General features: G+C 42.7%; 1 protein-coding gene across 3 annotated transcripts in view; it reads right to left on the minus strand.

Annotated features, from left to right (window-relative positions):
- The window catches only part of acad8 (acyl-CoA dehydrogenase family, member 8), a 119751-nt gene that overhangs the window by 73066 nt on the left and 21679 nt on the right, over positions 1-25006 (minus strand). For all 3 annotated transcript variants that reach the window (XM_087976540.1, XM_043676960.2, XM_087976541.1), the window contains exon 4: positions 1011-1120. In XM_087976540.1, coding sequence (XP_087832666.1) covers positions 1011-1120 — 110 coding nt within the window. The remainder of the gene's footprint in view (positions 1-1010; positions 1121-25006) is intronic.

Raw genomic sequence — 25006 nt, forward strand, 5'->3', positions numbered from 1 at the left:
GATTTTGAAATCTGAAAATGAGGGAAAACTTGGATGAGTAAGAAACAAAGAGGAAGACAATATTAGTCGATTTCAAGAGGATATAGACAGGTGATGGACTAGACAACACAGCAGAACAATTTCAGACAAAATGCGAGATATGAAAAATGTAGGTGTGAAGCACTGTGGTATGATGGATGAGACAATACAATTTCCTCAAACGTTTATGGATAAAAACGATAAGGTCTGGGAGATTGTTTAAATTACAAGGTTTTCCATAACCATTTCATAACTTATATTAAAATCGACTAAACTCTTCCTTTTGAATTGTTTTAAGGCATTCTTATTTTTCCTATCTTGCCCACTGCCTGTGCTATGAAAACATAGATACAAATCCTCATTTATCCAGACTGCTGTTTCCTTATTGTCCATTATAGTCTCTATTTGAAGATGCCTTCAAATGGCTACATTCTTCTTTTCTCTGAAATACTAGTAAAAACTGTTACTTGTAGAATTGATATTTCCTGCATATTTCTTTTCATATTGCCATTTTGCATCTCATTCCTTTCTTTGCATCCATTGCTATTCTCTAGTTCTCCCAGGTTTTACACTTCACCTTTGGAGGAGGAATATCTGTTGCTTTTCCCTTCTTTGACCTCTGACTCTTTTCAACTGTTCACTTGCCTTTTAGCTTAAAATTCTATTGAAGGGTGATCACAGAAACATAAATCATCTTTTCTCCCTGTTGGTGCTGACCGGCTTGATGTTTAAAATGCTTGATTTACAGTATCTGCAATTGTTTCTTTTTTTCCCCCAAAAAAGTCCAAGTTTATTTCTTCTCCAGAACCTCAGCACAACTTGTAAACAACTGCCCAAGTGCAGACATACCCAACCTCAAACATCAACGTTGGGGATTGAGGGTTGAGTTGCAGGAATTCAAAAAGGAATACAGGTAAACTTGAAAATGCAATGCCAAACTGAATTTAAGCAGTAAGTTTCTTTTGAGATTTTTTTAAAATTAAAAGTCAGACCTGGCTCTGTGAGACAGTAGGAAGCAAACTTCTCCATGCTACATAGTTTAGGGCAGTGCATACGGCGTTGCTCCTCACTCCCAAATGCGTCAATCATCCAGGCACACATGCTGCAAAAAGCAAAGAAAACAGCTGAAGCTTTTAACTTAAATGGACCCCATGCCATTCGAACACCAACTGTCAGACACAGACCAACCATGCTGCCCTAAATGCACCAAATTTCCTGATTATATTAACATTTTGTCAAACTTCCTGCTCTCGGAGCTAAGTGCTGCTAGGATCTGAGTCAATCATAGAATCATAGAGATGTACAGCACAGAAACAGACCCTTCAGCAGCTTCGGGAAAACATTACACCTCCACTGCTGGAATATCTATTTATTTCAGACTTGAAAAAAGGATAGTTTGGCACTCCACTATTATTCTGCCACACTTGAAGTCTGCTCAGAATGTCATCCATTCCTGGACAAGTTCACATGTTTCAACAACAGCTTTAATCTGGACAGGTGAGAATGTTGAGAACAATGCGACTTAATGGGAAACAGTGATAAAGGTACAACTGATCAAACTTCGTAGATATGTGCAAATCAAAACACTAATAACAAAGCTGCTAATGTGTTAAGCAACCTGAAAAAAGATTTTCACATAAGATGCTAGCCAGTTTTTCTCTCCAAGGTACAAGCTGAATTGTTGGAAATTTTCATTTTGAATTTTCATTTAATTCCAAGAAATCGAACAAAATTTGTTTAAGCATGTTTTCAGAGGAAGGAAATTGTGACTCAATGATACATTCTTTCATTTTCTTCAGAATCCAATTTTAAAATGCTGCCTCTAAATCGCTTTTGAGAAAGATGGAAATGAGCAGACAACAGAAGTTAGAACCGACGAAGAGTAAAAATGATCTAATCAAGTCAAGTATATATAAATTCTGGAGATGTAAGGTTGAAAGTATAGACTTCAGCCTGATGTCAATGATCTTAACCTACAATTTGTTGCTTGGTACTACAGAATTTGAATATTGCCAAAAACAGAGATGTTGCCAAGCTTCACACCTTGCATTCATCATGACAAATATAAGAATGCCAAATTTCAAACAATCACAACAATATATATTAAAGTAAGCCATCATTTAAAATGGCACTTGCATTCTTGAAAATTATGAAAGTGAAGCACAGGTTACTATTGGAATCAGTGTAAAAACTGGAATTAGGTTCTCTCAGACATCTCTTGCCCAGAAAAAAAACAATAAAGAAGCTGAAATACTATACTGGACGTGTAGTACAGTGCATTCATAGCTGAAATAATTTACAGTATAAAATAAATTGCTATACAGGTAGTTCTTCTCTAACGTGATGGTTACGTTCTTACGCAATCCCACATTATAGAAAAATCCCACTTTAGAAACAGCGCTTAGAGTGTTGTCGATGTAATCACATTACAGCTAACGCATATTAAAAGTTCGCATTTTAGAAACAGCGTCTCCAATTCATCAATTGCATTACAGCGAATTTACATTAACAAAATGCACATTATAGTAGAATGTCATGTATGTGAAAGAAATGCTGTTCATTCAGGTACTTTAGGATTTTTCACAGCATTGAAATGCTGAATATCCCTTAATACCTGCATTAACGAAACAACCTTTAAAATATAAATGTAAAAATACAGAGTCATAGTCTTAGAATCATACAGCATGAAAGCAGACCCTTGGGTCCAACAAGTCCACACCAAACCTGATGAAGGGTGAAACGTCGATTCTCCTGCTCCTCGTTTGCTGCCAGACCTGCTGTGCTTTTCCAGTGCCACACTCTTGACTCTGATCTCCAGCATATGCAGTCGTCAATTTCTCCATGACAAACATAGTCCCAAACTAAGCTAGGTCCACCTGCCTGCTCCTGTCCATACCTTTCCTATTCGTGCACTTATCCAAATGTGGGTGGCACAGTGGTTAGCACTGCTGCCTCACAGCGCCAGAGACCCAGGGTTAATTCCCGCCTCAGGCGACTCTCTGTGTGGAGTTTGCACATTCTCCCCGTGTCTGCGTGGGTTTCCTCCGGGTGCTCCGGTTTCCTCCCACAATCCAAAAAATGTGCAGGTTAGGTGAATTGGCAATGTTAAATTGCCCATAGTGTTAGGTGAAGGGGTAAATGTAGGGGAATGGGTCTGGGTGGGTTGCGTTTTGGTGGGTCGGTGCGGACTTGTTGGGCCAAAGGGCCTGTTTCCCACACTAAGTAATCTAAGTCTTTTAAACATTGTAATTGTACCCACATCCACCACTTCCTCAGGAAGTTCATTTCACATGCTAACCGCCTTCTGTGTAAAAAAAATTGCCTCTCATGTCTTTTTGAATTCTCTGTCCTCTCACCTTAAAAATATGTGCCCTAGTCTGGAAATCACCCATCTTGGGGAAAAGACAACTTCCATTAACTCCATCTATACCCTTCATTATTTCATAAACTTCTGTAAGGTTTGCTCTCAAACTCCAATACTCATAAAAAAAAAATCACAGCCCATGCAGCCTTTCTTTAACTCAAACCTTCCAACCTGGCAACATTCTGATAAATTTCTTCTCCAGCTAAATAATATCCTTCTTATAAGTGAGTGACTAAAACTGGACACAGTATACCAGAAGAGGCCTCACCAATGTCCTGTACAACATGACTTCCCAACTCCTGTACTCAAAAGGCTGAGCAATGAAGTCAAGTAAGTGCACCAAATGCCTTTTTAACCAGCCTGTTAATATGTGATACAAACTTCGAAGAATTATGTACCTGCCCCCCTGGGCCCCTCGACTCAACACTACCCAAGGCCCTACCATTAATTGTATAAGCCCTATGCCTGTTTGTTGTACCAAAATGCAATACCTCACATTTATCCAGATTGAACTCCATCTGTCATTTTGTAGCCCATTGACCCATTTATCAAGATCCCTTTATAATCTTAGAAAACGTTCTTCACTGTTTACTATGCCACCTATGCTGTCCTCAAACTTAGTAACCATGCCTTGCATATTCTCATCCAAATTATTTACATAAATGACAAATAAATGAAGACCTCAGAACCAATCCCTGTGGAACACCACTGATGATAGGCTTCCAGTCCGATAAACCAACCCTTCACCATCACACTGTCTCCTGCTGTAAAGCCAATTGCATGTCCAATTGGCAAGGTCACCCTGAAACCCATGTGATGTAACTCTATTAATTAGCTTACGATACGGAACCTTCTCAAAGGTGCTACTAAGGTCCAAGTAAACAACATTTACTGCTCTGGCCTCATCAATCTTTTTAGTAACTTCCTCAAAAAAACTCAATGAAGTTTGAGAGACGATTTTCCTTGCACAAAACTATGCTGACTCTTCCGAATCAATTTTTGCCTCTCTAAATGTCCATAAGTTTTATCTTTTATAATCACCTCTGACAATTTACGCACAACTGAAGTCAGACTCACAGGTATTTAGTTCCCAGGTTTCTCCTTACAGCCTTTATGTAAGAAATAATATAAATGCAACTACTATAAATAAATTTTAAAAAGACACTCTGTCACTAGAGTTTCAGATTGACCATGCTCTATCTAGGTCTGCTTGCACCATTCAACTCACAATTAAAACTTGTAACATTAAATAAATATAATGACAATATTTTGGAAATGATTTTAAAGCAAACCAACATGAAGTGGGGACATGCTATAGAGGAAAAAAGGATGTCAACTCATTGCCCAGAAGATTCTGGCCAAGGTACTGTCATAGAGAAAGCAATTGGAAACTACAGGTTTCCCCCAAGCTCTCAAGTAATTTAAAACTAAACTCAAACTTGAATGTATTATTTTGTTTGCAGAGAGCACATGCCTATGTATGAATGTAGACTGCTTCTAGAAAGCACAAAAAAGCCACATTCCAAGAATGTGGGTGGCACGGTGGTTAGCACTGCAGCCTCACACCACCAGGATCCTAGGTTCGATTCCAGCCTCGGATGACTATCTGTGTGGAGTTTGCGCGTTCTCCCCACGTGTGCGTGGGTTTCCTCCGATTGCTCCGGTTTCCTCCCACAGTCCAAAGATGTGCAGGTCAGGTGATTTGGCCATGCTAAACTGCCCATAGTGTTAGGTACATTAGTCAGAGGGAAATGGGTCTGGGTGGGTGACTCTTCGGAGGATTGGTGTGGACTGGTTGGGCCGAAGGGCCTGTTTCTACACTGCAGGGAATCTAAAAGAATTGACCGATTATTCCAAATTTGTTGTTAATATCTTCAGCAAGTGTTGGCGAATCACATCAAAAAGCTGACACAAGTTGATCATTTGCATGCTGCCTATTAGAAACAAAGACTGATTGATCAACCATTTCTTGTGACATACAGCCTATGTATCTGGCATCACACTGACACTGAAATTCATGCTAAACTTCCCTCAATATTGTGGGCAGGCAGCATGTCATTGAGGGTAGTTTTTTAAAAAATACATTATCCATGGGATGAAGGCATCAGTAACTAGAGCACAATTTATTGCCCATCCCCAGTTATTCAGAGAGTAGTTAACAGTCAACCACACTGTTGTGGATCTGGAGTAACATGAAGGTCAGACCAAGTAAGAATAGCAGATTTTCTTCCTTAAAGGATACTAATGAATCAAACGGGTTTGTATGACAAACAACAATAGTTAGATGATCACCATTATGGCAGCATTTTATTGCATTCAAATTTTACGACCTGCCATGGAGAGAGCTGAACTCATGCTTCTGGAACGTTAGCCTGGGTTCTAGATGACTAGTCCAGTGATGTCACCACTACGCCACCACTTTCTCCAGTATCCTGTCAGTGGAAAATATCACTTGCACAGCCACTGTAGCGGAGCAGTTTAGAATGGCTTGTTTATCCTGTTGTTCAAATCGGAGATACTTTTCCTAACCCATGAAATTTGAGGTAGACCAAACACTTGTAGATGCGAATGTGATACTCCTTAGCATGCATAAGTTTCCAGCACTATTGCCAGAACGTTGTCAGGGCATCTGTAATGATGGAAACATGAAGAATAAACTGGCTGTCTACTCAACACTGCTGGTTAAAGGTGGTTGCAACTCTTCCAGCTTTGACCTCATTATTGCCAAGGCTGCTATGCTGTATATAGCAGGCGGTACCAACAGTTATAAATGTAGCAGCCACCTGGCCGCTACAACACAGATGTGATGTGGAGGTGCCGTTGGACTCGGGTGGACAAAGTTAAAAATCATACAACACCATGTTATAGTCCAAAAAGTTTATTTGAAAGTACAAACTTTCAGATTTGAAGGAGCAGCGCTCTGATTGCTAACTTGGCCAAACTGCAGGGGATGCTGAAGACATTGGCCAAGTGAAACTCTGAAATCACAAAAACCCAAACACTAGACACAGTGCAACCACAGCAGCCAGGTACTAATGATATTAACATAATGTAAAAGGCAATGGTTACTCTGCACAGACACCAACAACTTATCCACTAAACAAAGGACAGCCAAAATAGAAAGACACTGGGTACTGCCACACAAAGGAACAAAACGTAGCATGCCATCTAAGTAATTGACTCATTTCAAACTATTAATTGTGTCTCCCTGGTTGGCCACAACTATAACGTTTCAGAAAACCATCTGTAAGGTATAAAAATAAGGTTCTCCTGCAAATCTCACTGTTGCAATCGCTCTCGGAATTGTTTGAGGCTTTCCGAGGAGACCAGCATGACAAAAGGCAGAAACTAGCTGACCATACACAGAGGGACAGGAAGAAAGCAGCTGTGCAGACCCAGAGACAGAGCCACAGAGAGCACAACTGCGTCAATCTACAAGAGATACAGGAAGCATTGTAATCTTAAGGGCCAAATAGGATTAGGGATAGTAAGTTTAGTTTTAAAGGTTATTATAATTTTGTTTCTAAAGTGGGACTGTTTTACTTTGGTACTGGCTTGTGTTCAAGCACTTTGATATTGTGGGACACCTGGACAAATTCATTCATAACAGATTTGTCTAAATTGTTTCAAGGAGACTAGACAACACAGATTGATGTCAACTATGTGCTCTAAGTCAGGCAGATCATACCCAGATTGAGTAACCCTTGTGCAAAACATTTCCGTTCAGTCCATGAGTATGACCCTAAGCTTTCAAACACCAATAGATTCATAGAGATCCATATGCAATTTTAATTCTCAAACTTTCTCTCTGGGCTCAACTGACTGAAGTGTTCCAATAAACTCAATTTAAGCTACAGGAAAACTATGTCTTTCAATCAGAAAGTCCAAAGCTCTCAATTCAACAATTAAGACCTCTGTTTTCCTCTTGTTTTTTTGTATCTCTTTAGGTTTTGATTTTTTGGTGACAATTGTTCATCAGTCTTCATCCTCACCTTCTAATTGTTTCTTTACTTGTCCCATTACCACTTGAACCATTCTCCTTTTGGTTGTATAAGTTTTGATCCATTGCTGACCTGCTCTTTCATCCTTTTTCACAAGCAATTCCTTTCACTTTTAAAAATATTACATATTTAACTTTTTCCAATTCTGTGAAAAGTCATCAAATCTATTTCCCTCGCTACAAATGGTGCCAAACCTGCAGGGCCATCACAGCACTTTTTTATTTTGGGATCATTGGTAGAACTTGGTTATAAGTGCAGTTTTTTTGTCTAATAACTAGCTGTGTGAAGTACTAGATGAAAGACCAAATGATAGCCTTGGGTAAAGCAATGATCAAGCCAAAGTTAGAGCACCGTGTGCATTTCTGAGTGCTCATTATAGCCATATGTGGATGGAAAATATAGCAATAAGCAAAACTGTGAGACACAAGGGATATTTCCACATGTTATGATCCAAGCTGATGTTAACACTGGAAAAGTCAAATCTAAGATTGAAATCTGACTTGATATATTATGTTTTGTTTTGGTTTTAACAAAATGGTCTTTCGCTGCAACAGAGCTGCAGATTTTGTTTTCACAATAAAACAGAAGCTTATTACAAAATAATTAAATGAAGAAAATTATAAATCCAACCATCCACACAAGTTTTTTTTTTAAAATTCACTTGTGGGATGTGGGTGGTGCTGGCTTGTCAGCATTTATTGCGTGTCCCAGTTGCCCTGGTAACGGTGGTGGTGAGCTGCCTATTTGAACCATGACAGTCCCATGTGCTTAGGTTGACTCACAATGCCCTTAGTGAGGAAACACCAGGATTTTTATGCAGCAATAATGAAGGAACAGCAATACGTTTCCAAATCAGGATGGACAGTGGCTTGGAGGGGAACTTGCATTACATTATATTACAGTGTGGAAACAGGCCCTTCGGCCCAACAAGTCCACACCGACCCGCCGAAGCGCAACCCACCCCTACATTTACCCCTTACCTAACACTATGGCCAATTCACCTGACCTGCACATCTTTGGATGGGGAGAGGAAACCGGAGCACCCGGAGGAAACCCACGCAGACACGGGGAGAACGTGCAAACTCCACACAGTCAGAAGCCTGAGGTGGGAATTGAACCCGGGTCTCAGGCGCTGTGAGGCACCGTGCCACTGTGCCACCGTGCCGCCCACCAGGTGTCAGTGTTCCCATGTATCTGTCGCTGTTGCCTTTTCGTATGAATGCTGTTATGGATTTGGAAGGTGCTGTCTAAAGATCTATAATGCCATTAATCTCAAAACACTCTTTTATAAATTTAAAAAGAAATCAACAACCCAGCACAGCACATAAATACACTTGAACAGCACCCAAAAAGCACAGCTTCTACAGGAGTTACACCAGATTGTCTGCTTCTAATGCCTTAGAATAGAATAGAATCGCTACAGTATGAAAACAGGCCCTTTGGCCCAACAAGTCCAAACCAACCCTCCGAAGAGTAACCCACCCAGACCCATTCCCCTCCCCTATTACTCTACGTCTATCCCTGACGAATGCATCTAACCTACATATCCCTCACCACTATGGGCAACTTAGCATGGCCAATTCACCGAACCTGCACATCTTTGGATTGTGGGAGGAAACCCACGCAGATATGGGGAGAATGCGCAAACTCCACACAGACAGTCACCCGAGACTGGTGCTGTGAGGCAGAATGCTAACCACTAAGCCACTATGCCGCCTTGTTAGATGTAAGTCATCTTGTGACTTTAACTTCTTTACACTTCTGGTCTGAACCATCACTATCTTTAATATAATCTAGTTTCACCATATCCTTTTCTTCCCGGTTGTAATGATTGATGCAGCCATCTTCATCCAAAGATTTCATAGCACTGTTTAAAATGATAGTAAGCCTGAAACAAAATCTCTCTAAGCTATGGGTGTTTTACTTGAGCCTAAATAAACCTCTCAATCTTCTAAACTGGAGCTTGTTTTATCTTGTGCATTTGTAAAACCCTACCAATATACACAAAAGATCATGAATGATAAAGCTCGGGCTCAAATTGTTTTGAAATAAATCATGGTTACAGAAACACTTAGAAATAAATAAACTTCAGATACACAGAAAAACCCACTAACATAGAATCCAAGAATGCCAAATCTGCAATCATGTTAAATATATTTATAAATATATATATATAAACTGTGATATATCACACAGTTTACACAATGTTCTGTTTTGTGTCCATAAAGACATTTACTAGAGGTTTTCAAAACAATGAAGGATTTTGATAGTGAGCACACAGGCTATTTCTGCTAACTGGAAAGTCAACGATCTGTTTGCTAGAGAATCAAAAAAGGTTAGGAGAAATTTATTTAGTACAGGACTACAGTATGAAATATAAAAGGATGAAATATAAAAGGACAGAGTGAGACAAACATTCCATCTTCGATGAGAGATTATATAAATATTTAATCATCTGGTAGGATAGAAGGGATGCAGCTTGGAGGAGGGAGTGCATGCAACATGTATCTTGTAGCTGCTCCTGGGATTGCAGACTTACTTAAGAAGTTATTATGGTTGGTTACAGTGACTCTATTTCACTGATAAAAGCCTTTTTATATATTTTGTTTCCTTAATGCTAAAAAAACTCAAAAAACCAAACAAAAATAATCGATTTCTTTCAAATGGAATTTTCTTGAGAGTTTTCAGGGGCCTACAGTGAACAGCTGAAGATTTTTTTAAATTCTAAATTTAGAAGCTAAAAATCTATACCCATTTTACAAATAGAAAAATAAATCATGATTAGCATTTGCAATGTAAAAATGAAACTCCCTTTAAAACTCCTTTTTTAAGCTTCTAAACTTAAAAAACTTCTAAACACTTGCAAACTGAGCTTTTTTTAAAGGAGTTTTTCAGAAGCCTACAGTGAACAGCTGACATTTTTTAAATTCTAAATTTAAAAGCTTACAAAAAACTAAATGCGTTTTAAAAGGCAGGCTTTTTAAACATTGCAAGAGTTTCTTTTGAAAAGCCGAACAGTTGTTTTAAAAATAAAGCGTTTTTTTTCATTTGGGGAGCCCTGCACATGGTTGGTGTTGGAGAAGACTTTTTAAAAATTCGATGAATTAATTGAAGAGGAGTCATTTAGTTCAGTTGATCAGCCATGTGCTTGATTTTATTTAAGATTTGTTTGATATTGTATTTATTTTAATTTTTTGCATTTTAACTTTCTGCAGATAATGAAAGAGTTTATTTTATATATGGAGTATAAGTGCTATTAAGGCTATATTGGAGGTGCAGAATGAGATGGCAGGTAGACTCAGAAGGGTTATTGCACAGCAGGATCAGTCAGACAGATGGGTAACTGTCAGGAAAGGTAAGAGGTTGGTTGGGAAGTCTCTGGTGGCTGTTCCTCTATCAACTAGATACAGGTAGTTCTTGTATAAAGCATGTTTCAGCAGCGTGATTTAGATGTAACGTTCCTGAAGAATTAAGGATTGGTATTTTCAAGAATGCTTAACTCTGTTCGCAATAGCACGATTCCAGCGGCGATGGTTTTGCATGCTTCTTTCTGCACATGCACCAATGCCAGCGTCAAAATCTCTGTGCATGTCCTGATGTCAGCTGCTGTCAGAGCATGTGAGAGGTATAGTACTATACATTGTGCAGCTTCATACCAAAATTAAACAAATTGCAGCGTTGGTTGGTACCTGGGACTTCGATGTTGTGGCTATTACGGAGACATGGCTAGAACAGGGACAGGATTGGCTGTTGCAGGTTCCGGGATTTAAATGTTTTAGTAGGGTCAGAGGTGGGGGTAAAAGAGGGGGAGGTGTGGCATTGCTTGTCAAAGATAGTATTACAGCGGTGGAAAGGACGATGGATGAGGACTTGCCATCTGAGGTAGTTTGGGCTGAGGTTAGGAATAGGAAAGGTGAGGTCACCCTGTTAGGAGTCTTTTACAGGCCTCCTAATAGTCCTAGAATCATTGAAGAAAGGATTGGGAAGGTGATTCAGGAGATGAGTGACAGTAATAGGGTGGTTGTTATGGGGGACTTTAACTTTCCTGATATTGATTGGGAAAGCTATAGCTCAAGTTCGTTAGATGGGTCAGTGTTTGTTCAATGTGTGCAGGAGAGTTTCCTGACACAATATGTAGACAGGCCAACAAGAGGTGAGGCCATACTGGATTTGGTTCTGGGTAACGAACCAGGCCAGGTGTTAGAATTAGAGGTAGGTGAGCACTTTGGGGATAGTGACCATAATTCGGTGATTTTTACACTCGTGATGGAGAGGGATAAGTGTGTACTACAGGGCAAGAATTATAGCTGGGGTAAGGGAAATTATGATGCGGTGAGGCATGAATTAGGATGTGTGGCTTGGAAAAGTAGACTCCAAGGCAAGAGTGTAACTGATATGTGGAACTTGTTCAAGGGGCAACTATTGAGTGTCCTTGATAATTATGTACCTGTCAGGCAGGAAGGAAAGGGTCGTGCGAGGGAGCCGTGGTTTAATAAGGAATTGGAATCCCTTGTTAAATGGAAGAGGGCGGCCTATCTCAAGATGAGACGTGAAGGTTCAATTGGGGCGATTGAGAGTTATAGGGTAGCCAGGAAGGACCTGAAGAGAGAGCTAAAAGCAGCAAGGAGGGGACATGAAAGGTCCTTAGTAGATAGGATTAGGGAAAACCCTAAGGCTTTCTATAGGTATGTTAGGAATAAAAGAATGACTAGGGTAGGAATAGGTCCAGTCAAGGATAGTAGGGGGAAGTTGCGTGTGGAGGCGGAAGAGATTGGGGAGACACTGAATGAATACTTTTCTTCAGTATTCACTCAGGAACAGGGCATTGTTGTCGATGAGAATACTGAGGCACAAATAAGTAGAATGGATGGCTTTGAGGTATGTAGAGAAGAGGTGTTGGAAATCCTGGAAAAGGTGAAAATAGATAAGTCCCCTGGGCCTGATGGCATTTATCCTAGGATTCTCTGGGAAGCAAGGGAGGAGATTGCAGAGCCATTGGCCTTGATTTTTATGTCCTCTTTGTCTACAGGAGTAGTCCCAGAAGACTGGAGGATAGCAAATGTGGTTCCCTTGTTCAAAAAGGGGAGTAGGGATAGCCCTAGTAACTATAGGCCGGTGAGTCTCACTTCTGTTGTGGGCAAAGTCTTAGAGAGAATTGTAAGGGATAGGATTTATGCACATCTCGATAGGAATAATGTGATCAAGGATAGTCAGCATGGTTTTGTGAAGGGCAAGTCGTGCCTCACAAACCTTATTGAATTCTTTGAAAAGGTGACGAAGGAGGTTGATGAGGGGAAAGCGGTAGATGTGGTATATATGGATTTTAGTAAGGCGTTTGATAAGGTTCCCCATGGTAGGCTACTGCAGAAAATACGGAGATATGGCATTGAGGGTGAGTTAGAGGTTTGGATTAGGAATTGGCTGGATGGAAGAAGACAGAGGGTAGTAGTTGATGGCAAAGTTTCTTCATGGAGTGCCGTCACTAGCGGTGTTCCGCAAGGATCTGTTTTGGGACCATTGCTGTTTGTCATTTTTATAAATGACCTGGAAGAGGGGTTAGAAGGTTGGGTGAGCAAGTTTGCGGATGATACGAAAGTCGGAGGAGTTGTTGACAGTGAGGAAGCATGTGGCAGGTTACAGCAGGATATAGAGAAGCTGCAGAGCTGGGCAGAAAGGTGGCAGATGGAATTCAATGTAGCTAAGTGCGAGGTGATTCACTTTGGGAAGAATAACAAAAAGATGGGGTACTGGGCTAATGGTCGGATACTTGGTAGTGTGGATGAGCAGAGGGATCTTGGTGTCCATGTACACAGATCTCTGAAAGTTGCCACCCAGGTAAATAGTGCGGTGAGGAAGGCATATGGCGTACTGGCTTTTATTGGTAGAGGAATTGAGTTCCGGAGTCCTGAGGTCATGATGCAGTTGTATAAGACGCTGGTACGGCCGCATCTGGAATATTGTGTGCAGTTTTGGTCGCCATACTATAGGAAGGATGTGGAGGCATTGGAACGGGTGCAGAGGAGGTTTACCAGGATGTTGCCTGGTATGGAAGGAAAACCGTATGAGGAAAGACTGAGGCACTTGGGGCTGTTTTCACTAGAGAAAAGAAGGTTTAGGGGTGACTTGATTGAGGTGTACAAGATGATTAGGGGGTTAGATAGGGTCGACAGTATGAACCTTTTCCCGCGTATGGAGTCGGGTATTACAAGGGGGCATAGCTTTAAATTAAGGGGGGGTAGATATAGGACTGATGTTAGGGGTAGGTTCTTCACTCAGCGAGTCGTTAGTTCATGGAATGCCCTGCCAGTAACAGTGGTGGACTCTCCCTCTTTATGGGCATTTAAGAGGGCATTGGATAGGTATATGGAGGATAGTGGGTTAGTGTAGTTTAGGTGGGCTTGGATCGGCGCAACATCGAGGGCCCAAGGGCCTGTACTGCGCTGTATTCTTCTATGTAAATGAATGTTCATTGCTCTCCATCCGAGACAAGAAAATACTTGTATAATTCCTGTGTAATTCCTGCAGGATTACATTATGCTTATCCATACCATTTCCCTTCCTAATTTGCTCTTGTATCTGCATATCACACAAACTAAAGCAATCCCATGAAAGAGTCAGAAGACAATCCACAACTACGGGTGGTGATGATAGTGACCGTGTGTCCCTGCATTAACAATATTTTTTTTCCCAATGTAATGTGTTCAATTTACTTTCTAGTGAAAGAAATGGAAGCTAGAGAATGCAGGGACCTAAATTTTCATGTTGTTAAAACTGTTCACATTACATAAAAGGAAGTCCTGGAAGTCTTAGAGAATATAAGGATGGATAAATCTCCGGGACATGATCTAATGTATCCCAAAATGTTGTGGGATGTAAGCGAGGAAATTACGAGACCCCTTGCAGAAATATTCACATCATCTATAACTGTAAGAGACATGCTTGATGACTGGAAGGTGACTACTGTTGTACCTTTGTTCAAGAAGGGTTATAGGGATACACCGTGCAACTATAGATCTGTAAGTCTGATTCAGTTGTGGGTAAGTTGTTGGAGGTGATTTTAAAAGATAGGATTTATAGACATTTAGAGAAGCAAAAATTGATTAGTGTTATTCAACATGGTCTTGTGCGAAAAAACGCATATCTCATAAACTTGGTTGAATTTTTTTTGAATAAGTTACCAAATAGATTGACGAGGGCAGTGCAGATGTTGTTTATTTGGATTTTAATAAGGCTTTTAACAAGGGTCCGCATAGTAGACTAATTAGTAAAGTTAGGTCACATGAGATTCAGAGTGAGCTTGCCAAATAGATACACAATTGGCTTACTGGAAGGAGACAGTGTAACGGTGGAGTGTAGGAGTTTGAGAGATGACCATATAGAAGTTTATAAAATCATGAGGGGTATAGATAGGTTTAATGCTAGGTGTCTTTTTTCTAGGAGGGGGGATTTCAAGACCCCACAGAGCACAATTTTAAATCGAGAGAAAAGAGGTTCCAAAATCTTGCCGTCTTTATCTTTCATCCTCAGAGTAACATGTTGGTCCTGAACTCTGGTCAACTGGCTTTTAAAAAAATTCCAATATGTCATATGTGGATTTACCTTCAACCAGCTGACCCCAATCAAATTTTTCCAGTTCCTGTCTAATATTATTGGAATTAGTCTTCCACCAAATTAGCACTTTCACTCGGGGACCAGTCTTATCCTTTTCCATAACTATCTTAAAACTTACAAGTTATGATCATGTCCCCAAAAATGCTCTCCCACTGAAATTTCAATCACACAGCCAGGCTCATTCCCCAATACAACAGCCCCTTCCCCAATTGGAATATCAATATATTGCTTCAAGAATCCATACTGGATGCACTTAACAAATTCTGCCTCATTGAAGCCCATGACACTAAGGGAGTCCTGGTTCCAGGAAATTAAAAATCAACATTACCACAAAAAAACTGTTGTTTTACATTGTTCAATAATCTGCTTACATATTCGTTCCTCCAATTTCCACTGGCTATTGGGAGGCTTATTGCATAACCCCATTATAGTGATTGCACCTTTCTTATTCCTAAATTCAACCCATATTGATTCCCTGTAAGAGCCCTCAGAGGTGTTCTCTCTCAGTACAGCTGTGACATTTCCTGAATCATAAAGCAATTCCTCCACCCCTTTTACATGCTTCTCTATCAAGCCTGAAACATCTAAACCTTGGAATATTGAGCTGCCAGTCACAGAGTTGTAGAGCTTGGAAACCGACCCTTCGGTCCAACTTGTCTATGCCAACCACACATCCTAAATTAATCTAGTCCCATTTGCCAGCATTTGGCCCATATCCCTCTAAACGCTTCCTATTCGGAATGCTTTTTAAATGTTGCAATTGTACCTGCCTCCACCATTTCCTCTGGCAGCTCATTCCATTCACACACCACCCTGTGTGTGTAAACATTGCCCTGTATGTCCATTTTATATCAATGCCTCTCATCTTAAACCTATGTCCTCTAGTTTTGGACTCCCTTACTTTGGGGAAAAGACCTTGGTTATTCACCCTATCTATTCCCCTCATGGTTTTATAAACACTACAAGGTCACCCCTCAACCTCCGATGTTTGAGGGAAAATAGCCCAGCTTACGCCCAATTTCTCAACCCCCATATAAGATTTTTGCAGTGATTATTTCTAAATTGGAGATGGTGGTGTAAAATCTGTTCCTAAGAATGGTCACCTGGGGGAAAGCTGGTGTGAGAAGAGATCTGCCACCCTGCCAACCCACGTTAGGCCCACAAAAGCAAAACTGGCCGAACTCGACCAAAAACACCCAGAATGCCCACGCAGGCTCACAAGCCAAACCAAACAGCGCACACAGACAAAGGAATACACTTCAAGCTCACTAACAATGACAGAACACCACAGAAATCCCAAAGCCCCAAGGGCAGTTTCACAACCCAACAATACCAAAGCCACACAAGCAGCAGGTCAGACAGAGGTAACAGCAAGGACATTGCTCGCAGAACAAGACAATAGCAGCACCTCACCACTTCAGAGGAGACATTAACACCTATCTGTGAAGAGGAATGGAACCATCGATACTGTCAGGATGTTGCATTGTGTGAAGGAACAGGACATTCATCCAATAACTTTCCAATTAGCAACCTTGTAACTAGATTACTCCACTTCCAGATACATTGTATTTTCCCCATTTCTTAATCAGCGTTATTGTGCAGCATTAATATAAAAACTGGTCTCATCCTCAGCTCTGGGTAGAGAATCCTTGACTGCCTGGGCAGACTGTCTGTACTGTCTCAGTTTAGTCAGTTTCTCTTCCGAGATATCACCGTACTAATAAACGGTTTGTCAATTTCACTTCGAGCCGTGCTTTGTGATCTCTAACCTATTGGGCAAAGGAGTCATGATTTGGAGATGCCGGTGTTGGACTGGGGTGCACAAAGTTAAAAATCACACAACACCAGGTTATAGTCCAACAGGTTTAATTGGAAGCACTCTAGCTTTCGGAGCGACACTCCTTCATCAGGTGATTGTCAGACAATTATCTGATGAAGGAGTGTCGCTCCGAAAGCTAGTGTGCTTCCAATTAAACCTGTTGGACTATAACCTGGTGTTGTGTGATTTTTAACTATTGGGCAAAGTTCTCCAACAGTTTGGCGTTTTTTTCTCTCTCAACAGGGTAAGCGAACCTCACATTTTAAATTTAACCCGATTCGTACCTGGCAGCCAGCCCTGCACCAGCGGGTCAGACCAGGGAAAGGCTGGACGGCTGCAGAGGGTGTCAACAATTCTGATCTGCGGCGAATTGGCTTCAGCTACTGCAATTTGGAACATTAGTGACTTTGGCCTGTGGAGGTAGTCACTTGGGTCCTAAATTGTTAACTTAATTTTAAACTGCCACAACTAGGCCTGTGGAGGTAGTCTGGTGGGAAAGTAAGTTAAACTGGCAGCTGGTAATTCAGTATTGAGCAGTGTGGACTGGGCTTGTGGAAGTCGTCAGCTGTGCTAAATTAATTACCGAAAGTTTTTGCAACAAGTATTAATTTGGCCCACGTGTGATCCACCTTGAGCCAGTACTTCTGTCACGAACCTGATCTAGCCAGGAGAAAGACGCTCGGGCAGAGAAAGGTAGGCAAAATACGTGGAGAGACCGTTCATCAAATTCTTGCTTTACTACTGACAGACCCACAGCTCCAATGAAATTGACTGGCGTCCCATCTCTGTTGTCCTGTCCTGTCCTGTGCTGTCTAAGTGTGTTTTGGGTGTGTCTGCTTGTTCGCTGGTTACTGAGTGCTTGCCTTGTTAATTTCAGGTGTCCCATCTGGCTGCGTTTGTTCATTTTGAGTAACTTTTATTGCCTAACCTGTCAATCACCAATGCCTGGGTGTTCTGTTAGCTCTCTATCTCTGTTTTTTCCCTCTAAACCTAAATACAGCACTTACAAATCATCCCAAGATGTCCAGGACGGCATGGGGGCATGGACATCCACCCTCTGCCAGGAGATACAAGCTGTGGGAGCTGGGCAAACCCAACTTCGTGGTGAGAATGGCCAGGAGCCAAAAATGAACAAGAGTAACCTGAAAAGGCATGGTAAATATGTAGACTGCAAGAACAAGGTAGGAGGTGCTCTTGTTACAGCTGGGTCACCAGCAGACACCATGCTAAAAGACACAGGGGCAAGGCGTTCACAAGGGACCTTTACACCTGATCCCAAGGGAATTGGCCATATTGAGGGGGGGTGGGGGTCCTTCAAAGTTGATAAAATTGATTACTGCACCACAGCCATTACAGAGGGGCACGAGGATCCCTCATGGGACACTGTCTACATGTTGCAGTATGTTGCGAAATTTCGGGACATTGCCAAACACCATCAGCCCCCTAAAGTTAAAGACCGCAGCAATACAACCCGGCTGCAGAGACCCCTACCACCCAGAATACAGCACCCACCCACCCCGGCCCCCATACGTCCCCGAATACCCTAAACTTCTTCTACCGCCCCAGAGCCAGACCTGCTGCTAAATGAAGCCTTTGTTACCATGCAGCCCGCAGCAGGACACAGCAGCTGCCAAACAGTCTGAGTCACTACCACTGCCCAATTCAGATAATAACCAAAAGCTCACACGCAGCATGGCTGCTGCCCTGAAAAACCAGGGCACTGAAAATCAACTTCCTCCTAATATGATTGGATCTACTCCCCTTGATAAGCCCTGGACCCACGCAGAGGCCCGGGCCATGTTGCAAGATGCCCCAGACCCATTGAAAAGACCACTCGCATTTTATAATACACTGCTACAAATTTCCACCAAATACAACTGTCTGCCACAGGATGTGCAGACCCTGTTACAACTCGCCTATGGTACCCACTGGGTGACCATTCGCTCCACCATTAACTTCCCCACCCAACCCTGGGACCCTACTGCAGACCGGGACAGATGGCTGGACAGCACTGTGAAGGTGTCTGCAGAAAACAGACGAGCCCTGCCAGACTTTAATGCCCGCTTTAAGGAGGTCTGGGTTTAATAACTGGATTTTCTGATGGGAAATTTTGTGAAAGTTCTTTGTTGTATGCTTTTTTTTGTTTGTTCTGTTTCTCTTTTAGTCACAAGTAGGGGTGACATGAAACCGGGGATGGGTGGAGCGCTCATCCTGACTTTGTCTTTTCTGTTGATTTAAGGATAATCTCTTCTTTCTTGGCCTAAGGCTGGGGCACGGTCCAGGTTTGAAGGAGCTGTGAAGGAGGGAATGGGTAGGGTGAGTGTCCCCTATGGGCAGGGGATAGAATCTTCCACTCAAGGTTTTATAGTTGGTTTTCTTTGTAGTTTTTTGGTACTAATAGCTGTTTATAGTTATGATAGAGTAGTTTTTGTATATATAGTTCTTCGACTCTGAGTCTTTATTTACTTGTGCTCGGCTCTTTGTAATCAGGGTTCTCCCTCCCGGGGTTCAAGGGTGTCTGAAAGGGGATATGGCTAAGTGTCTTATTAAATGATGCACCTGGAACATCAAGGGAAGTCATTTGCCTGTTAAAAGGAAAAAAGTGCTTTCTAGTTTTAAGAGGGAAAGGGTTGATATTGCTTTGTTACAGGAAGCCCATCTTGATGATGGGGAACACATGAAATTACAACAGGGGGGTTATGACCAGGTATTCTTTTCATCCTTTACTACTAAAAGTAGGAGAGTGGCAGTACTTATCCAGAAAAATCTTCCGTTCACATTATTAGAGCAGGTGAAAGATGATTAGGGATGGTTTGTGATACTAAAAGCCCTGATACATGGGGAAGAATATAGCATTTTAAAGGTCTACTGTCCTCCGGTGCATCCCCTCAAATTTTTGATTAGTGCTTTCTCTAAGTTGAGTGCTTTTGGAACATGGCACATTATTATTGGGGGGGGGGGGGGGGGGGGCAGGGGGAGATTTTAATTGTCTTTTGAATCCGACAGTGGACAGGATGCCTTGTGGGCCCCCAACTATTTCTTTGCAGGTGATTGACTTATGCAAGGAGTTGGGGCTGGCGGATATTTGGAAATGTCTTCACCCTACCAGCAGAGACTTCACCTTTTTTTCAAACCCATATAAATGTCACACGAGGATTGATCTCTTTCTGGCCCCCTCAGCCCTTCTGGATTCGATTATAGGTTGTAAAATTGGGAATATAGCTATCTCTGATCACACGGCAATATATTTGGAGGTTAAGGCCAAGAGTGAAGGGCTAGGTTTGCGGCACTTGCATCTGGACCCTTTTCTTCTTAAGGATTCCAAATTTGTGGTATACATTTTGAAGGAGTTTCAGGAATTCTTGACTATCAACTCAGGCACGGCTAGTAGTCCATCTATGCTATGGGAGACTGCTAAGGCCTTTGCTAGGGGATTAGCTATTTCCTATTCGGCTGGCCGGAAACGACAGAAGGAGGAACAGCAGCGTCTACTTGAGACGTGATTGAAAGCCGCTGAGGCGGCACATTTTGTGCGGCCTTCAGTGACTAAGTTACAATGGATCACGGCCCTCCGGGCTGCCTTGAATTCAATACTGACACAAAATGCAAAGAAAGAACTTGCTTTTGTTAGACAAAGGCTGTTCAAATATGGGGATAGACCAGGGAAGTATTTAGCGTACCTGACTAGGAAACAGTGTGCTCCCCAACCCATTACTGCAATCAGAGACACCCTGGGGTCCTTACATACGATGCTAAAAAGATTAATGAGGCTTTTTGGAGCTTTTACTCTGAATTGTATTGGTCTGAAGGTTGCGAGGACAGGACGGCTAAAATGGAGGCCTTTTTTAAGAACCTGGACCTCCCAGGGGTAACCTTGGAACAGGTCTTTCTCCTTAATTCCCCCATGACAGTTCAGGAAATACAGGAGGCAGCTAGGCAACTTCAGAGTGGGAGAGCGCCTGGCCCTGATGGTTTCCCGGGTGAGTTTTATAAGGAGTTTATAGGGATTTTCTCAGGGTCGATGTTGGAGATGTACAATGCATGAATGCCTACCACCATGTTTGAGAGAAGTTAATATTTCCTTAATACTTAAGAAGGGGAAGGTTCCTGAGGATTGTACCTCATACAGGCCTATCTCTTTATTAAATTCAGATTTCAAGATTCTGTCCAAGATCCTGGCGCTGAGATTGGAAAAGGTGTTGCCCCATACTGTTAAAGATGACCAGAGAGGCTTTATAAGAGGCCGTAGGTCCTCTAATAATATTAGAAGTTTGCTGAGTATGGTCCAATCATGTCAGCAATAATCGATTCAGGGGTTGGTGATTTGGTTGGGGTTTGAGATGCAGATAAAGTATTTGACTGGGTGGAATGGCCGTATCTTTTTTATGTCTTAGAACAGTTTGGGTTGGGTGGGGTCTTTGCTAGGTGGGTGGTGGTTTTATATCGCCACCCTCTGGCCACAGTCATCACCAATGGGGAGAAGTCTGGGAATTCTAGGATTGGTAGGGGTAGTCGGCAAGGCTGCCCCCATCACCATTGTTGTTTACGTTGGTGATAGAGCTGCTAGCAGAAGCCATTCGTCAGAATGTCCACATAACCACTCCGGAAGTGGGATCAAGGGCACACAAGATTACATTGCATGCGGACGATGTCCTTCTGCTTTTATCGAATCCGATGACCTCCGTACCCCATTTGATACAATGTATCAATTCATTTGGGGCTATTCCAGGATATAAGATTAACTTTGCAAAATCGGAGGCTATGCCTTTGGGGAACCTTAAGGATGTGCCCGAAGTTGAAGATGGTCCTAAGTTCCCTTTTAAGTGGTCACAGGCAGGGTTCCGACACCTAGACCTTTTTATTACCCCCAAGTTTCATCTGTTATTTTGGACAAACTTTGCTCACTTGCTTGACAATATTAAGCAAGATCTTCCAATTTCACGGCTGGGCCGAATATCTCTCATTATCCAAGACTTCACCACTTACACCTTTAGTTGGCATGCCAGAGTTCCAACCAGGGATGATGGACTCAGGGTTCAAACTATGGGCAGCAAGAGGAGCTTCTCGTTTGGGAGAATTGTTTGAGGGGGAGGTTATGATGTATTTTGAGCAACGGAGCCGCAAATACGGGTTGCCCAGCAGAGATCTTTTTCTGTTTTTTTCAGGTTAGGGATTTCATCCAGAAGAAGACTACGCTTCTCACTAAGTCCTGTCAGCCCAATACAGAGAGGTTTTTGCTACGTTCCTCAAGCACCCTTTCAGGTTGTGCCCTTTATCGCCTGCTGGATGACAGGGCCTGGCAGGATATTAACCGGTTATGTGAGGTCTGGGAGCAAGAGCTAGGAGTGGAGATCTGTTCTGAAACATGGGAGAACATATGGGAGAATGCTTGAAAGATGTCAATCTGTAATAGGACATGCGCTACGCAGTTAAAAGTTCTACACAGGGCTCATCTGGCACCAGACCATCTGGCGAAGATTAAAAAAGGGGATCCTCAGTGTGACTCAAATGTAAGATAAGTGTAGGTACTCTTACCCATTGCTTCTGGACATGCCACGGGCTCCATGTTTATTGGAGCGCTGTGTCGGGAAAGATAGGGAGGGTATTGAGGACTGAAGTCAAAGTAGACCCGATATCTCTCCTCTTAGGTCTACCGAATTTACCATCTTTAGATGGGCATGGCAAGAAACTATTTAATATTCTTGCATGCTGTGTACAGAAGAATATTCTGATGAATTGGGATGAATTGAGAACCCGCCGGGCTTGCTGGGATGGCAGAAATTAATTAAGGAGCACATTCCCTTGGACTTTTTTTTTACAAACATGGTGCACCACACAACAGACCATTTTTATAAGACATGGCAGTACTTGAGTTATTTGGATATAGATTTGTCAGTTGTCTTAACTAGGGCATTTGTTTAACCAGGATGGTTAGGTTTGTCAAGCCCTGGGTCCTGGAGGGGGGGTCTCCAGGTTCCTCTGTTTGGGACCTTTGCACGCATTGTGTGTGTGTTTTTTTGTTTTTTTTAGCTTTTCTTTCTTTTTTTGATCTATTAGTTATTTACTTATTTATTGGTATTGCTTTGCACAGTGTTAGGGTTTGTTTTGTATTGTAGAGTAGGTTAGTAGTTGGTAGACAGTAGTTGCATTGTAATTTGTGTTTTGTTTTTTTATGATGCTGATATTTGTTATTGATTGTATTTTTCAATAATTTTATATGTTTGTAAAGTTAAAAAAATTTGCTAATAAATATATTTACAGAAGAAAAAGGAGGTCTGGGACTCTTCAGCAGGCATCCCCTTAACAGAGAACGAGAAGCTGGCTGTACAGACTCTCATCAACTGTATACTCACTACATATGCCCATGTATACAAACTACATAACTTAACCTGGCAAACAACATCCTGGGGGGCACACCTTGACCACACTTACTAACCTGGATGGGAATGGACTATTCACCACACCAAGACAGACAGGGGCATTCCCCGAATTGCGCAACTTGACCACCCTAGGAACACAGCCAGGCCAGCACAGAGACCTATAGGGTTCTTCAAAGGACCATGTTGGAACTGTAGCAAAACAGGACACTTGGCTTAGTGCTGCCAGGTAACATGCAGGCAGGGACAGCCAGGCCCCTCCATCCTCCCTCTCTCCCCACAGGCACAGCAGCCACAGCCCACCACCCCACCAAGCTGCCTACATTATGGCTGATCCCTTTCTCGTGCCTCTGAAATAAACTAGGGCTGTCACGAGAGAGAGGTTCTGCAAATGGCCTCAAAACACCTCTCCAGCTCCACATCAGAAAATCCGATGATGGATGTGGAAGTGCGGGGGGCAGCTCATCTCCTTTCTGGTGGATTCCGGGTCCACCCACTCGTCTGCGCCTCCCTCTGCGGAACTTTCCCCGAGTTCCAAGACTGTCCGTACAGTCGGGATTTCGGGAATGCCCATGACAGAACCACTCTCCCAACCCGTGAACTTTAGTATCGGACCGGCCACTGTCCCTGATGTGACCATCATTTCTGCTACCTGCCCAGTCACCCTCCTGCAGACTTTATGCAAGCTAAATGCCAGCATTCACTGTTCCCCAGAGGGTCTCATACTGGAGATCCCAGACACCCACTATTCTATGTTACGTGCGGCAATCACCCACAGCCTGCAATTCCCTAACCAGACAAGCTCCTGCTGTGCCTGATTTTGCCCCACCACCCCTACCCGCGCTCTTCTCAATCCCCTGCTTTCCCTGTTACCAATAGCCCTTTCAACCCCCACTTTATCTGTCCTCCACTGGATGATACTGACAGGCCATTTTGTCAGTTTCACTGTGCAGCTACCAGCCTGAGAAACTGGCATCAGCATATGCTGCACTCGCGGACCCTCACCTCCCCGCTAGCACTCACTGGCCTGTACTTTGTGGGAGAGGCAACAGAGGTACAACTTGGCAAGGAACAGGCTGCACTGTTCTACAACGGCCCGACAGCTGTTCCACACATTCCCCTCATTGTTAAGAGTCCATGGGTCCCGAAGGATTTAGGCCACATGATGATGCGCCTAAGGGAGCACCCCCTCCACTTCGCACCCCTCAATCCAGCCCACACCCCAATCAGTGCCAATTCATCCATTCTGTCCCGGGGACTATGTCATGACAAAATCACTAAAAAAAGATTCTCTCTCCCATAGATGGAAAGGCCTGTACCTGATCTAATGACAACCCAGACTGCTGCGAAACTGGAAGGATGGCCTAAATGGACACATGCCACCCACTGCAAGAGGGCTCCACAACCTATGAACAGGAATCACACAGAGGAAGAAACCACTCCAACAACCAAGGATGGATCCAGCTGCTCGCAGCAGCCTTCACCGTCAGCACTCTCGGCCTGATCTGTCTGACCAACACACTGTGGCTTGCTGCTAAACAGGGACAAGGGGCAGCACATTTCATAACTCGCCATGACTTACAGGCCAACACCTTCCTCAAAATGGCCCATGCGTATGCCCAGAGATTTAATCAGACCCGCTGTGGGTCTGCACTAGGGTCCCTGTCCACTCTCACGGGGGCATTCCTTTAGCCTCAATCCCCTTAAACATCTCTGATATGGTGGAATGGTGGCTAGACCCAGACAGATCCCTGAAGTTACCACACTGGCCACGCCCAAATATGGTGAAATAGCTCAGCCGCTGGAGGTCTGCGGG

The sequence above is a fragment of the Chiloscyllium plagiosum genome, unplaced genomic scaffold, assembly GCF_037043375.1.
Source record: "Chiloscyllium plagiosum isolate Xiang-an unplaced genomic scaffold, Cpla_swu_hap1 HiC_scaffold_29, whole genome shotgun sequence".
NCBI lineage: Eukaryota > Metazoa > Chordata > Chondrichthyes > Orectolobiformes > Hemiscylliidae > Chiloscyllium > Chiloscyllium plagiosum.